General features: G+C 37.3%; 1 protein-coding gene across 1 annotated transcript in view; it reads right to left on the bottom strand.

Annotated features, from left to right (window-relative positions):
* Window positions 1-14,073: 14,073 nt before the first annotated feature.
* The window catches only part of LOC121393585 (general transcription factor II-I repeat domain-containing protein 2-like), a 109,840-nt gene continuing 108,559 nt past the window's right edge, over window positions 14,074-15,354 (bottom strand). Inside the window, exon 3 of the mRNA XM_041562414.1 lies at window positions 14,074-14,252. Coding sequence (XP_041418348.1) covers window positions 14,074-14,252 — 179 coding nt within the window. The remainder of the gene's footprint in view (window positions 14,253-15,354) is intronic.

The raw sequence follows: 15,354 nt of genomic DNA on the forward strand, positions 1-15,354 counted from the left end.
CAAAGGCTGCCTGGCTGCATCCGTCTGCTGTCAGGCCTTGTACGTCGGCACAGATTTCAGGCAACCACTCTGAAGCCCAGCTCTCTCCATGCATCTTGTTCTGCACTGATAGATGCATGTTAGACGTTTCTTCATACTGTCCCGCAGCTAATCCATTCTGTGCATCGTCATCATCAGCGATATGTCAATTTTGGGTGATGTTTATTTTACTCTTAACTCAGCAGACTTTGAAAACTGAAAGGAGATGGTAAAACCCACTTGCATAAAAACGTATGAAATACAGGTATGGAATCCTTTATCTGGAAACCCAGAATTACAGAATGGCCGTCTCCCATAGACTCTATTTTAACCAAATTTCTAAAAATGATTTGCCTTTTCTCTGTAATAATAAAACAGTACTTTGTACTTGATCCCAACTAAGATATAATTAATCCTTATTTGACGCAAACCATTACTATCGGGTTTATTTAATGTTTACATTATTTTCTAGTAGACTTAAGGTGTGAAGATCCAAATTACAGAAAGATCCATTATCAGGAAATGTCAGACCCTGAGCAGTCTGGATAACAGGTCCCATACTGTAATCACAGTTTATTGCCCCACCACCTCATTTCATAGGACAAAATACAGAAATTAGGTTAAAAATGGACACTATAAACATATTCATTGTTCTTTACCTTCTCCAAAATTACCCAGTACTTATTCTGCCCGAGACTTTCAAACACATAGGGGCCAATTCACCAAGCTCGAGTGAAGGATTCGAAGTAAAAAAACTTCGAATTTGGAAGTGTTTTTTGGGCTACTTCGACCATCGAATGGACAACTTCGACCTTCGACTACGACTTCGAATCAAAGGATTCGAACTAAAAATCGTTCGACTATTGGACTATTCTATAGTCGAAGTAATGTCTCTTTAAGAAAAAAACTTCGACCCCCTAGTTCGCCATCTATAACCTACCGAACTCAATGTTAGCCTATGGGGACCTTCCCCATAGGCTTTCCAAGTTTTTTTGGTCGAAGGATAATCCATCGATCGTTGGATTATAATCCTTCGAATCGTTCGATTCGAAGGATTTAATCGTTCGATCCAAAGGATTTAATCGTTCGATCGAACTCTTTGCGCTAAAATCCTTTGACTTCGATATTCGAAGTCGAAGGATTTTAATTCCCAGTCGAATATCGAGGGTTAATTAACCCTCGATATTCGACCCATGATGAATTTGCCCCATAAACTCTGGGGTTTCATTATTTGTCTGTGCCAATACAATTCCTAGGGTGTCCAGACAGACACTAATAGCCTTACAGGACTGGTAAGCATTATCTCTACTGCAGGTATGGGATATGAAGAGGTATGAGATCCTTTATCTGGAAACCCATTATACAGAAGGCTCTGAATTATGGAAAGACCATGTCCCATAGAAATCATTTTTCCAAATAATCCAAACAGTACATGGTGCTACATCCAAACTAAGATATAATTAATCCTTATTGGAAGCAACATCAGCCTATTGGCTTTATTTAATGTCTACATGATTTTCTAGTAGACTTCAGATATGAAGATCCATATTACCAAAAGATCATTCATCCAGAAAACGACAGGTTCCGAGCATTCTGGATATCAGGTCCCATACCTGTATTTGCAATGTTAAGAGTGTTCTGAATAAGGGCTGGATAAAACTGTTTTGCCACCAATATGGATTTATGCAGCTTAGTAACCATCAAGTACAATGTACTGTTTTATTATAATCGAGAAAACGGAACTCATTCTTAAAAACTTGATTTATTTGCTATAAATGGGCTCTATGGGAGATGGCCTTCTTTTGATTTGGAGCTTTCTGGATAACAGGTTTCCAGATAAGGAATCTCATCCATGTACTACACTAGTCAGCTCGCATTTATCTACAAACAGCTATATCCAGACCTAGACAATCCCCCTTCAACCTCGCACACAACTGTTATAGGCTTATTTCAAGCAGTTTGCAATACCCCATATAAGAAAGCCAAGGATGTTCCCAACTAGTCCACTTCTGCCCCCAGGAAATATGGATAAAACCACAAATAATGTTTCCAGGGAGTAAATCAATGCCTATCCCCATTATCTCCTTCAGTTTAGGAACCTGGCTAATTTTCAGTACTGGCCAAGGCTGGGAGTAAACCACCTACATAACCTACTCCTGGGGAGATACTTCCTAACTCTGAACCAGCTTAAAAACAAGCTTAAACAGGATAATATGTTATTTTACAGATACTTTCAATTGATACTTACTTTTATGTTTCAGTTTGGATCCCAAAATATAGAAACTGCAATCCAGACATTCATTTGCTCCACTGACCCATGGTGCAAGCTTACTGGTCCAAAATAAACATCTTTGGTGACATTCATTCATTCTCCAGATTAGGTGACCCAAACTTAATTACTGATGCAAACACATTCTATAGAGATCAGTCTATCGGCTCTAAAAGTGGCCATCGACCAGTTGACCTAGCATTTATCTGTAAAATAGTCCTGTGAGCTGAAAAGGCTAATATTGCATGACTTGGCCATCCATTCTTTATGGACAATGACCCCAAGGTCCAGATATTACAGGAGGTGGGTCTCTGCTCTTTTTTTCATGTAGAAGTGGCATTTGGAGATGCAGTGGCATAGCAATTGTGAGCCGGGCCCCCTTGTAAATAAATCTTTGGAGGGGCCCAGCAAGCACCTACCCGGCCCTCCTTCCTCCTCCCAACTTACCTGCCTAGCTGTATACCCTTGCTCCACACTGTGATCCCAAGTTAGGCAAGAGATCGGCCAGAGAGGGGGTATTCCGGGGATTTCTTAAAGCTATGGAGGAGGCAGACCCCCACCCTGGCCCTAGGTATCCAGAGAGGACAAACAACCATATTTGAGAATGGCCAAAATGTTGGTAAAATCAGGAAAAAGCACCTATTATGCTTTATAAATTGGTGGGCCTCCCCAAAAGAGCGTAAAATGCTGGAAAGCGTAAAATCAGGGGAATGTAAAATTGAGGTTTCACTGTATCTCTAATTTTATGTAGAAATGCCCACTCACTAGGCTTTCACTTTTAAATAATTACTTTTTTAACGTAGTTTATAACAGACATATATTGGTTATTAGTATTAACAATAATGACATGTACATAGAATTACTTTTGACTAAGATTTAGTTACATGGGAGAATAGAAAACATATTTAGTATCAACTTTCTTATCTATAGTAATAAGTCAAATCAACTGGGCTTGCTGTATTTTTTATTCTTTTTCCTTGAAGACGTTTGTTTGTTATCCGACTGGCTTTCTCAATTCATACCTTCAGGACCAGTGTCCTTGCTGTGGCCATCCCTAAATTCTAGAAGGAAATATATGACTTATATTAACTTGCGTTAATCACAATTTGTTTTTAAAATTAATATTTTTTTACATTAAAAGCCTAATTTAACAAAAAGGTTTTGAAAACTTGGAATTAACAAACTTTCAGCAGAAGAACGTTTTCAGACTAAAGTGGTTATTTTACTAAAACTCAAATTTTTCTCGTAGGGCTTTTTAAGGAAAAAACTTGATTTATTATACCCCGATGCTGCAAAAAAACAGTATCTGAAAATCTTGCATCCCAAACCTGCTGAGATATTGTGGTCTGCGCTGGGTTTAGCAAGGTAATCAGAAAAATTCAGGGTTTTCGTGCAATAACCAGAAAAAATCGAGCAATTTGGGAGAAAAGTCTGAAAAAAATCGTAAGATTTGGGTTTTCATTAGATTCTATTTTTTGGATTATTTTAATGATAAATAAGGCAAAATCGTGGATGGTTGTTTGGTCGAGCTTTGTATAATTAAAAAATGAGAAAAATAGTAAATAACCCCATATATGTTTGAAGCCCATCAAACACAGCATTGGGAAGGGCACACAAAGCTCTATCTCTCTTATATAATAAATAAATTGGAGCATTATATGTCATTCCTTCTCAGGGAGGCCATTTTGCATTTTGTTTAAAGGGATTCTGTCATGATTTTAAGGTGTAGTTTTTATTTATTAATTACACAATTTATAAAAGAAATAATTTACTCTACCATATAAAACTTTATTCTTGAACCAACAAGTATATTTTTTTAGCTGTAATATTGGTGTGTAGGCAGCCATCTCAGAAAGAGCCAGTGCTGCATGATGGAACTGCTTTCTGGCAGGCTATTGTTTCTTCCACTCAATGTAACTTAATGAGTCACAGTGGGACTTGGATTTTTACTATTGAGTGCTATTCTTGGAGCTGTTGTGTTGGTAGGAGGGGGAGCAATATCACTCCAACTTGCAGTGCAGCAATAAAAAGTGACTGAAGTTTATGACAGCACATGTCACATGACTGAGGAGACCTGGGAAGCAACATTTTAGCCCCATGTCAGATTTCAAGATGTTTTTGCTTTTAAAAAATGGATTTCAGTACAGAATTTTGCCCGAGCAGTTCTAGTAACTGATATGTTTTTCCAGTGACAGAATCCCTTTAAAGAAACAAAGTTTACATTTATATAATCATTTTTTTTGTCAAGTTGATACAGCCACAATACATGAATGGTAGTGTGGGAGATAACAGATTATAACAGTATATTGTCTTTATCCTTACTCAGTACAAGGGCTAAATTACATATACAGTACCTTAACTCCTAGAAAAAGGAGGTATAAGAGGTACAGAATTTAAACTTGTAGCCAATCAAAGGGGAGCATTGACTATTTGTAAATCTGAAGATTATAACCAGGTTTCTATGAAATTCTCTTGTTTATGACTCCAACAATAACTTCCAAATGGGATGAAATGGGGAATGGGTTTTCAAGAGTATTACCCCGCTAATGGGAAACTAAGGGGCTTATTTATCAAAGTCCGATTTTATCTCATCATTTATTTCTGCTACAAACTCCGATCAAATCCGCTCGGGTCTTTTACGCTTATTTATTATTACATTTTCCCAAAAAATTGCTTTGCAGTAAAAATCAGATTTTCACGTTTTTTTCGGATTTGGAGAACTCCGATTTCTTATGCTTTTTTGCCTGAAAACTCCAAAAACTTCAGGGTATTGCACGAAACCCAGCGCACATCAAAAAATCATTGTGACTTCTCCCATTGACTTTTCTGCAACCTCAACAGGTCTGAGATGCCGGGTTTTCTGATTCAGACTTTTCCATCCTCGGGTTTCGCAAATTCTGAAAAAATTCGTTTTTCGATTTTATTAAAAAATTTTTTGCATTTGGAGTTTAGTAAATAACCCCCGTAGTGTTCACATTGTTCAAAAACATCACTTGGGGATCCAGAAGATAATGTCCCTGTTTTCACCATTTTCAGCTTTTGCAGTTAAAATATCTGATATTTTCTTTCACTAATATACTGTAATTCCATCCATTAAGTAAAACATCAAATGAATATTCATTTTTTAAAGGCAGGCTAAAGGTCTGATGTTTTCTGTTTTTTAAATAACAAAGATTCACCCATTATATGTGAAATATTCGCTCTTTAAATGCAGTAAATATATATATTTTTTTAAAATGTAGATTGCACTGCCTATTCAATCCAGTATAATTAACTTGTTACTTTACATACAGTAATATCTTGGAATCCTACCACAAGCATCATAATCAACTTTAATAATTATAAATGTAAATGGGGACAAGCCACAAGGTTTTAATGGTGAACCACATGCTTCGGCTAATTATTTTAGAGTTTGAATACATTCATTGCCAGCTAATTATAAACCCTGCTATGGAAATCATCTGTTTATATTAGACTTATTGATCTCTAGTGTTTAGGCAATATGAAAAGGGAAATCTGCAATGTCGGACCATCTGCTTTGTATTCTTAATGACTTTTCAAGAATGAAATATTAAAAAAAGTAAACTGGTGTGTTTAAGCATTTTCCTTCAGAAGTTTCAAGGAATATGCAGATAATTGTAGGGAAACAGAGGATTTGGAAGCATTCTTTGTTCTCCACGTTCCACCGAGCTTTAATATTCTTGCTCTTCATCTAGAGATGGACCATGATATACGTAGCTAGCTATCACAAAATAGTGTCTTTGAGATTCCTTTATTAGCAAGCTCACCATTCAGTTATACTCAACTTGCTTTACAGTCTGTCCAGACAGGAACATTTAAGTATTGTTTCAACTAACAGTAAAAAAGGGTAAATAAACATATAGAAATGTTGCAGATAATTAGCGGCTATTGACTCAATTCAGCAAAGAGTGCCACCATTTCAACTACTGAATGTTTTTTTTTTTTTAAATCCACCTTAAGCCAACCACAAGCCTAGCAGTACTCCACTGGTAACACTCCACTGGCACTGGTATAAAGAGAGAACAATTCCATCATTAGTATGGATTCAAGTCTTGAGGCTAATCACTTAATCCAAACCACTTGTAAAGAAGTTTAACGAGCAGGTTACGTCAACCCTTAAAGTTGGCCTGTAGAGGAATTCTCCCACAGGAGCCTATATAAGGAAGTGCAGGAGCTGTGCACTCCATTTTTGGCCTTGAAAGATATAGAGGCAGCAGTAAGACCAATGTGGCCTGGCCATTTTCCTTCAGGGCTTGCTACTGATAGCAGGGTATGTGAGTTCACACTAGGGGGCAAATTCACTAAGATTCGTAGTTGCGCCAGGCACAACTTCGCCGCACTTTGCCGCACTTCGCCACACTTCGCCAGGGGTCGTTTCGCCAGCGCTCCGCAAATTCACTAAAATCCGAAGTTGGGCACAGGGGTAGCGTAAGGTTGCAAAGTTGCACTAGCGTTGATTTGCTACGCGAAGCGAAGTTACACTAGCGATGGTTAATTTGCATACAGAGCCAAATTCAAATTTCAATGGAGGAATACGTAGAATCACTTCAAATGCCTGGGAAACCTTCAAAACATTTTTTTTTTGCCCTACACATGTGCCCACTGTATAGTTAAGTTGCCATGAGTTAGGAAATGTAGGGGGGAAGGAGGGGAGCCCCAAAAAAATTTCGATCTTTTTCAGCCTATCACCCATAATATAGAAAAAACGCCAGCGTTTTTTGGGACTTGGAAAAAATTTGACCTTTTTTTGAAGCAATCCCTATCTACTCTATTGCGCTTCGTCTGGTCTGAGGTGGCGAAGGAAGTCTAGCGTAAAAGGTAGCGTTCAGTACACTGCGCGCGTTAGTGAATTTGCGTAGTTACGTCCGTAGTGAAAATTCACCAGGCGTAAGGGTGCAAAGTAACACTAGCGAATTTACGCCAGCGTTCGTTAGTGAATTTGCAAAGTAACAAAAATGTCCAACGCTAGCGAATTGAGGCTAGCGTTAGGCGCTTCGGCGCTTAGTGAATTTGGGTCTAGTAGTGAAAGGTAGACAGGCTAGTGAAAAAGGACAGTTTGTTGTCCTGACTATGGGGTAAATTTACTAAGCAGCGAAAATTCGCCAGCAACGGCTTCGCAGCCATAGCAACACTTCGCCAGGTGAAAATTCGCTCAGACAACGCTGATTTCCTAAAATGCAAAGTTGCGTCCAGAGCGCTGAATGCTGGCAATTTTTTTTTTACTTCGGCAATGCGAGCAAATCAAATTGAAGATGCGCTAGCCTTCAATTATGCCTAGCGCAACTTCGTTAGAGGTCTTCTACATTACATTACACAAGTCCGGGGAACCATAATAAAGAAAATAGAGTTGTTATAATGAGGAAGACCTATGCATTCCAGTGCACTTCGCCTTGTCTGAGCTGGCGAAGGCAAGTCTGGCGAAAGAGGTGACGTTCAGTAAAATCCTCATCTTTGGGAATTTGTGGAGTAACGTCCATTCGACAGAGTGAAAATTTACCTGCCATTAGAGTGCGAATCAGCGATAGTGTCTATCTTCTTCGCGAGCAAAGTGACGCCTGCTCCCGTTAGTAAATCCGCAAAGTCCCTGAAAACGGCAATGCTGGCGAATCTTCACCAGCATTAGTCACTTCACCCTTTAGTAAATCTGCCCCAATGAGTGATTAGATTGGGGTAGAGCCCCTGAGGCAATTGTGCGCCAGATAGGGAATTGAGAGTTTAGGTGTAGGTTACAGGAGAACTTACAGAAGAACCTTGGGCAGCTCCTGCACAAATAATTGTTAAACAAGAAACAAACCCCTTATTAAAAAACCTTCCCTCTACCCCACATTGTCCCCCCTCCCTCCTCCACCCCAGCCTAGCTGCTGCCCCGGACAAATTCCCCTAACTTTTAACTTACCCCTTGATGCAGATTCAGGGATCGGAATTCACGGCAGCCATCTTCAGGGTCTTCAGTAATCTGAGAATGAGACCGGCCAAGCAGCGCATGTGCCGTTGAAGCAATTTCTCAGTTTGTGACAACTGCAAATGCGCTGAAATTTAAATTGCCGAAACGCCAGAAGAAGACACGAAGACCCGGAAGATGGCTGCCATGAACTCCGATCCCTGAATCTGCATCGAAGGGTAAGTAAAAAGTTAGGGGTATTTGCTTCGCGTAGCAGCTAGGCTGGGGAGGGGGGAGGAAGGGGGGTCTATGTGGGGTAGGGTTTTTTTAATAAGGGGTTTGCTTCTCCTTTAAGGAATGATTGTTCCAATCAATCTATAATGATAATTTATATTGATCAAATTAATTTATTATGGGTGGGTCAAATGTAACCAATACTTCCAGGAAAAGTGGGTTTGATCAATATCAGTCCACTCCACTTAAAAACAGCCTTCGAAAGGAGGGTTGACCATCCCAAACCAGTTGTTGTATTGGCCAGTTAGATGGATTCCTAAATATTCCCAGGCAGATTGAATCATTGGGAATACCTCCTGGATTCCTAGTTTAAAACTTGATAAATCAGGCAGGGATTTGTTTTCTATATAGGAACCCAAGGGCCTGTGTATAGGTTTGCAGCTTGAGGGGGTGCCTATAAAGAAACAAAACAAAACAGTCAGCTGCTTCACCATTCAGCTAAATCCGATGCTGAGAATATATCCGAAATGAGCCCGCTCTCTTCAACTACAGCAAGGGCAGCGCCAGACCCAAATACAGCCCTGATAGAGATTAAAATAACAATGGGCTCTGTTATGACTGTAATTGCAGCTGAAGCTGTGCTAATATTGCTGCAGTTGTTGTATGTGAATTGATGCCATTCATAGTGTACTTGTGTCCAGATTCATTCCTTGCACCAAAGTGCCCCACCAGTCTATTCAGGTGAATCAAGGCAAGTTCTAATTATAACATGTGTTTTCTAGATATTTTTTTTGTTTTGTTATAAACTTTCACGAACTAGATTGCTTTTTTGATTAGAAATGTATTCTACCTTATGTGCAGAAGGACATGTCTCTGAGTTACCCTTCTGGGTTATCCTTAGCGATCTGAACAATGCATGGCTAAAAGTTGTGCCCTATTTTGTATTAACAACATATGTGGGCTGCTTTGGAAAACACTGTTTAAAATCGGTAGTGATCATTACTCTGGTTTAGCTACTGAAAGCATATGTTTAATGCAAGTACCTTTGAAACAACCTTGATTAATAATGAATGTGTTTTGTAGAGTCCATTTGTAAATCACTTTAGGGAATTACTATTTTAAAGCATTTATGCAAATACAGCAAAATGTAAATGTGACAAATGTAATTCGGGAGTGCGGCTCCAACTTCATCGGCAATTTCACATATCAATAATATCTTTTCTACTTAACTCAGCTAAGTCGCTTGGTATAGTACCTCTTAACAAGTTAATATTGATAACATCTGAGAGGTGGTCCAAGGGAAAGTCATTGTTACAGGGCAGGTAGGGAGCATAGAGTATAATTAGAGAAAATGCCTAGTGCCAAATACCTGCCTGTATACTCACACATGTTCAATAAAGAAATATTTGATACAACTAATAAAAATAGGAAAAATCTATTTTAATGCAGTAATGTGAAAGCAGAGAAATCACACTATTCCATTACAGATGTCCTTTCAAACTAAGAAGGTTATTTACTAAAATCTGGTCTGGCTTTTTGTGACAAAACTCAAATTTTCAGGTTCTTTTAAGTCAATCGCCCCTGGTCAGTTGCTTCCCTATCCTATTTTGAAGCTTGGCTTTTCAGGCAAAAGTATAAAAAAATTCAGATTTTTTTAGGAAAAAGACAGAAAAAATTGAAGGATCCTGGAAAAAACTCCAAAAAAAAACATACAATTTGGGTTTTCTGCTTGATTTTTTTGAGTTTTTACCCTAGCCAATTACATCAAGCATTTTTGATAATAAATAATGTCAAACAGAGTATTAAAGTTTAATCGTGGTTTTTTTATTTTAAAAATTAGAGAAATTTGGATTTTAATAAATAAGCCCAGAGTTGGAGTGGGCCAGCAAGACAAGCCGTTGTTTGCGCCAGTGAGGGCAGAAGTGTGGAACCCAGTGGGCCCCCCATGCTCCAGTCCGACACTGAATAACCCTGTTATACACTCTCAGAACTGAGACGGACCAATGTTTTTAATCACGGGCCAAATAGATGATATGATTGTTAAGGTAAATAATATACAGTTTGTATTTATCTCATTATTTAAACAAAAAAAACCACAACCAATTATGATTGTTCAGGTAAATAATATACAGTTACACATTTCTAGTTTAACATAAAGAGGGTTATTTACAAAAATTCTAATTTATCTCATTATTTAAACAAAAAAAAACACAACCAAACTCTAATACCCAATTTGACCTTATTTATTATTAAAAAAGCTCAATTTAATCGGTTAGGGTAAAAATTGAGTGAAAACCCAAATAATACATTTTTTACCCCAAATCACTTGATTTTTTTTTTTCACAGCAACTTCAAATTAGGATAGGGACCTCTGACATTGACTTATACACAACCTGGACATCTGAAATGGCGGATTTTTGGATTCAGGCTATTTGCTATTTCTGATTTAATAAATCTCAAAAAATTCTAGTTTTAAAGAAAAAACCCTAAAAACTGGAGTTTTGCCCCAAAAAGCATGACCAGACTTTAGTAAGTAACCCCCAAAGTGTTAATGTATAGACGGGGAGTTTTCTGTGTTCTGTGTAATTTAACCAGCTTTCCTCAAATTACAAATTTTAAGGTTGCTGGGGGAATTTACTTTGCCTTGGCAAGGTTTCTTATTATGATATAATTGCCCTAAAAGATAACAGGCACACAGCCTATCTGTTAGTAAGCCGGAATGCTGCTTACATTTTTAATTGTTGGACGTTAATATATTTAGAATAAATACAAAGTATTTTCATCTTATTACAGGTATGGGACCTGTTTTGCAGAATGCTTTGGACTTCAGTTTTTCTCAAGGATAACAGATCTTTCTGTAATTTGTATCTTTATATCTTAATCCTACTAGAAAATCAAGTAAACATTAAGGGGCAAATTTATCAAGGGACGAATTTCAAAGTGTAAAATACTTCGAAATTCGACCATCGAATTAAAATACTTCAAATTCGAATATCGAAGTCAAAGTATTTTTCACCGAATTTGGCCATCGAACAAAGTAAAATCATTCGATCGAACGATTAAATCGTTCGAATTGAACGATTTGAACTATTTTAGTGTACGCTCGAACGATTTTACTTCGATATGTGAATAAAAAAATGGTCTAGAAGGTCCCCATAGGCTAACATAGCACTTCAGCAGGTTTAATTTGGCGAAGTATTGAAGTCGAAGTTTTTGTAAAAAGACAGTACTTTGATTATCGAATGGTCGAATATTCGAACGATTTACTGTATACTTCGAATCGAAGTTGAAGTAAATTCGAAGTCGTAGTATCCTATTCGATGGTCGAAGTATCCAAAATATTACTTTGAATTTCGATTTTTTTTTACTTTGAAAATTCCTTCGAATTCACTTCAACCCTTGATAAATCTGCCCCTAAAGGGATACTGTCATGGGAAAACATGTTTTTTTCAAAATGAATCAGTTAATAGTGCTGTTCCAGCAGACTTCTGCACTGAAATCCATTTTTCAAAGGAGCAAATAGATTTTGTTGTATTAAATTTTGAAATCTGAGATAGGCCTAGACATATTGTCAATTTCCCAGCTGCCCCAACTCATGTGACTTCTGCTCTGATAAACTGCAATCACTCTTTACTACTGTACTGCTGTTGCTATCCCCCCCCCCCAGTAGACTAACAGAATAATGGGAAGGTTACAAGATTGCAGCTCCCTAACACAAGATAACAGCTCCCTGGAAGATCTAAGAACAGCACTCAATAGTAAAAGCCTAGTCCCACTGAGACTGATTCAGTTACATTGAGTAGGAGAAATAACAGCCTGCCAGAAAAGTATTTCCATCCAAAAGTGCAGGCACAAGTCACATGACTGGGGCAGCTGGGAAACTGACAAAATGTCTAGCCCCATGTCAGATTTCAAAATTGAATGTAAAAAATTATGTTTGCTGAGAAAAGGATTTCAGTGCAGAATTCTGCTGGAGCAGCACTATTTACTGATGTGTTTTGGAAAAAAACATGTTTTTCCATGACAGTATCCCTTTAAATAAACCCAATAGGCTGGTTTCGCTTCCAATAAGGATTAATTATATCTTAGATGGGATCAAGTACAAGCTACTGTTTCATTATTAAAAAGAAAAAGTAAATTTAAATTATTTAATTAAAATACAGTCTTTGGGAGAGGGCCTTCCCTGGATAACGGGTTTCAGGATAACGGATCCCATACCTGTACAAACATGAACTACTTTATTTTGTCTATTTTTTTAGGTACTGTGTGGAGTGTGCAAGACTTCAGGGTGCTTTGTTAAAAGTAGATGTCTAGGCAGCATACTTTTTCCGTAGTGTAATGTTAAACCCAGATGATATGATTGGCATATTGTCACTTTCCTTACTGATGATGTTGAATCTAAATTGTTGGCAGGAAATGGGTTAAAACAAATAATTATATGGTATCTTATAAAATTGTCTTTAACAGGTTTCCTCATTTAATGACCCCCATAGTGAAGGTTGAACTTCCATTGCAGACAATAAATACATTTTTACAATAATCTTTATAGTAACAACCTGCTACAGTACATATGGGCGCTTATTAATAAATACTGGGCAAACTGGAACCCATGGCAGCCAATCAAATGTGTGCTTTCATTGTTCAGCATGCAGCTGTCTGATAGGCAACCAGCCACTTATTGTTTACTGTAGATTACTGCCCAAGTGCAATTTTGGCCGGTGTTTACAAATAAGCCTCAGTATAGGAACTTTTTATATAAAATAAGTAATCGGATTTGTTCATTGGGACATTTGATACAGTTGTGTGATTTTAAAGAATAATGTGCACATAAGGTGTTTAGTGTTGAAATTTTTTTATTGCAATAATGTTTTTTAATCGAACATGTTTAAATGTCACACTTAGGGGCAGATTTACTAAGCTCGAGTGAATAGTTCGAATCCAAAAATATTCGAATTTCGAAGTCTTTTTTGGGTACTTCGACCATCGAATTGGTCAAAATAGATCGAATTCGAACGTTTCGAAGTAAAAATGGTTCGAACATTCGATAATCAAAGTAATGTCTCTTTAAAAAATCCTTCGACTCAATACTTTGCCAAATAAAAGCTACCAAATTGAATGTTAGCCTATGGGGACATTGTAGATAGGTTTTGGGCACTTTTTATGATCGAAAAAAAAATCATTCATTTTACTTCGAGGGTCGAATTCGAGGGTTTTTTAACCTTCGAAATTCAACCCTTGATAAATCTGCCCCTTGGTGTTTGAAGAGTAATTTTATTGTTTTTTCACACGTGAATATATATGGCTGTACACAGTAATAAATTTGGGCCATGATAATAGATATGCGCTTACACAATAAGAGAGATGTGTTAAACTTGTGCCATGTTAGAATGGTTTTCCACTATGCACTTTATAAATTGCTTTGTTTTATTATGTACTGAATGCACTTTGCTAAGTGATACACTCATTTTGGGAAACTGACCCATGAGACCCGTAGTAGGTCACATGAGGCTTTTTAGGTCTGTTGTTTGATTGTTCCTACACACTTGACAAAGGGCGATGCCCGAAACATGTTGTGTACCTCTATCCCCAGTGGTGGGTTGGGATTTACCATGTAAGCACTCAAGGGTCATACCTGTAAAGAGTTATCATGTCACCTCCCAAGCATCTTTTTTTCTTCATAGAAAACAACCCCATCGTTGAAATCCTCCATCCCTTCTACCAGTTTGGTTGCACATGGTACTTTATCCATAAAGTACAAGGTCAATGTCACTTTAAGCGAAAGAAGTCTCGTCATTACTGCATTCATCAGGATGAATATCCCATTGCTCCCTAATTACATAAATGCACAAAAATGTTCAAAGATGTGGTCGTTGTGAACACTAAACTCAATCACATCTTATTCTGTAGCACCTGACTCCAAAGTTACATTTTAACAATAGTTTGCCTTTAATCGTTGTTTTCAAGTTAATCATTATCAACAACTTAAACCACAAAAAAACTTTTTTTATCTAGCAGAAATGATTGCCACTGTAGGATGTTGGTGTTATTGTTATTAATAATTATAATGTTTTCAAAGTTGAAATGGATGCCATATGTAAAAGGAATTAAGTTGCTGCAAATAGGAATTGCATCCTATAACTAAAACACCCCCCAAAGTCGGAGTACTCAAGTTATGCAGATACCATCCCGGAGCTCTAGTCTTTTAAGCAACCTTGATTCATTATTCATTTAATTTGAATGATCCATTTGCGAGTCAATTTCAGCGAGACAATTTAATACATTTATGCAAATGCTGAAAACAGAAGTTGAGAAATGTATTTCCAATTTATAATATAAGTGCATCGCGATCCATAAATCAGTCATCTTTCTTTTAAATAACATAATTATGACATTTGCTAAGGCATCTGATGGCAGATTAATATCATCAAACTATTATTTTTCAGAACTTCTACAGATTTTGCATAATGTTATTATTCTGGTACCTATATAGTAGTTGGAAAGATCAAACTTTAGGTTGTTTATTCTAAACATACCCAACATTACCATGATATATTTTGGATTTAAGAGGGTTGTTGTAGAATATAAAAATGGAGGCATTCTTGAAAGCTAATTTCAGTGTTGCATGTAGAAATACGACAAGCGCAACCACCGCAAAGTGTTTGAATAGTTTTTTTTAAAAAAGTAGATTTGATCAATAAGTATTAACCCATAGACCCACCATTTGTTCATATGAAAGGGATTATTCACCCTTGAGTTAACTTTTAGGGGGTTATTTACTAAAACTCTTTTTGAGATAAAGCTTGACCAAACTCCCAACCATCTTATTTATCAATGAAATAACTCAAGGAAGTCAGGTAACCTAAATTGTACAAATTTTTCGGATTTCACGCCCGAATCGCTAGATTTTGTTCAGGTTATTGCTGGAAAACCC

Source organism: Xenopus laevis, chromosome 5L (genome assembly GCF_017654675.1).
Source record: "Xenopus laevis strain J_2021 chromosome 5L, Xenopus_laevis_v10.1, whole genome shotgun sequence".
Taxonomy (NCBI): domain Eukaryota; kingdom Metazoa; phylum Chordata; class Amphibia; order Anura; family Pipidae; genus Xenopus; species Xenopus laevis.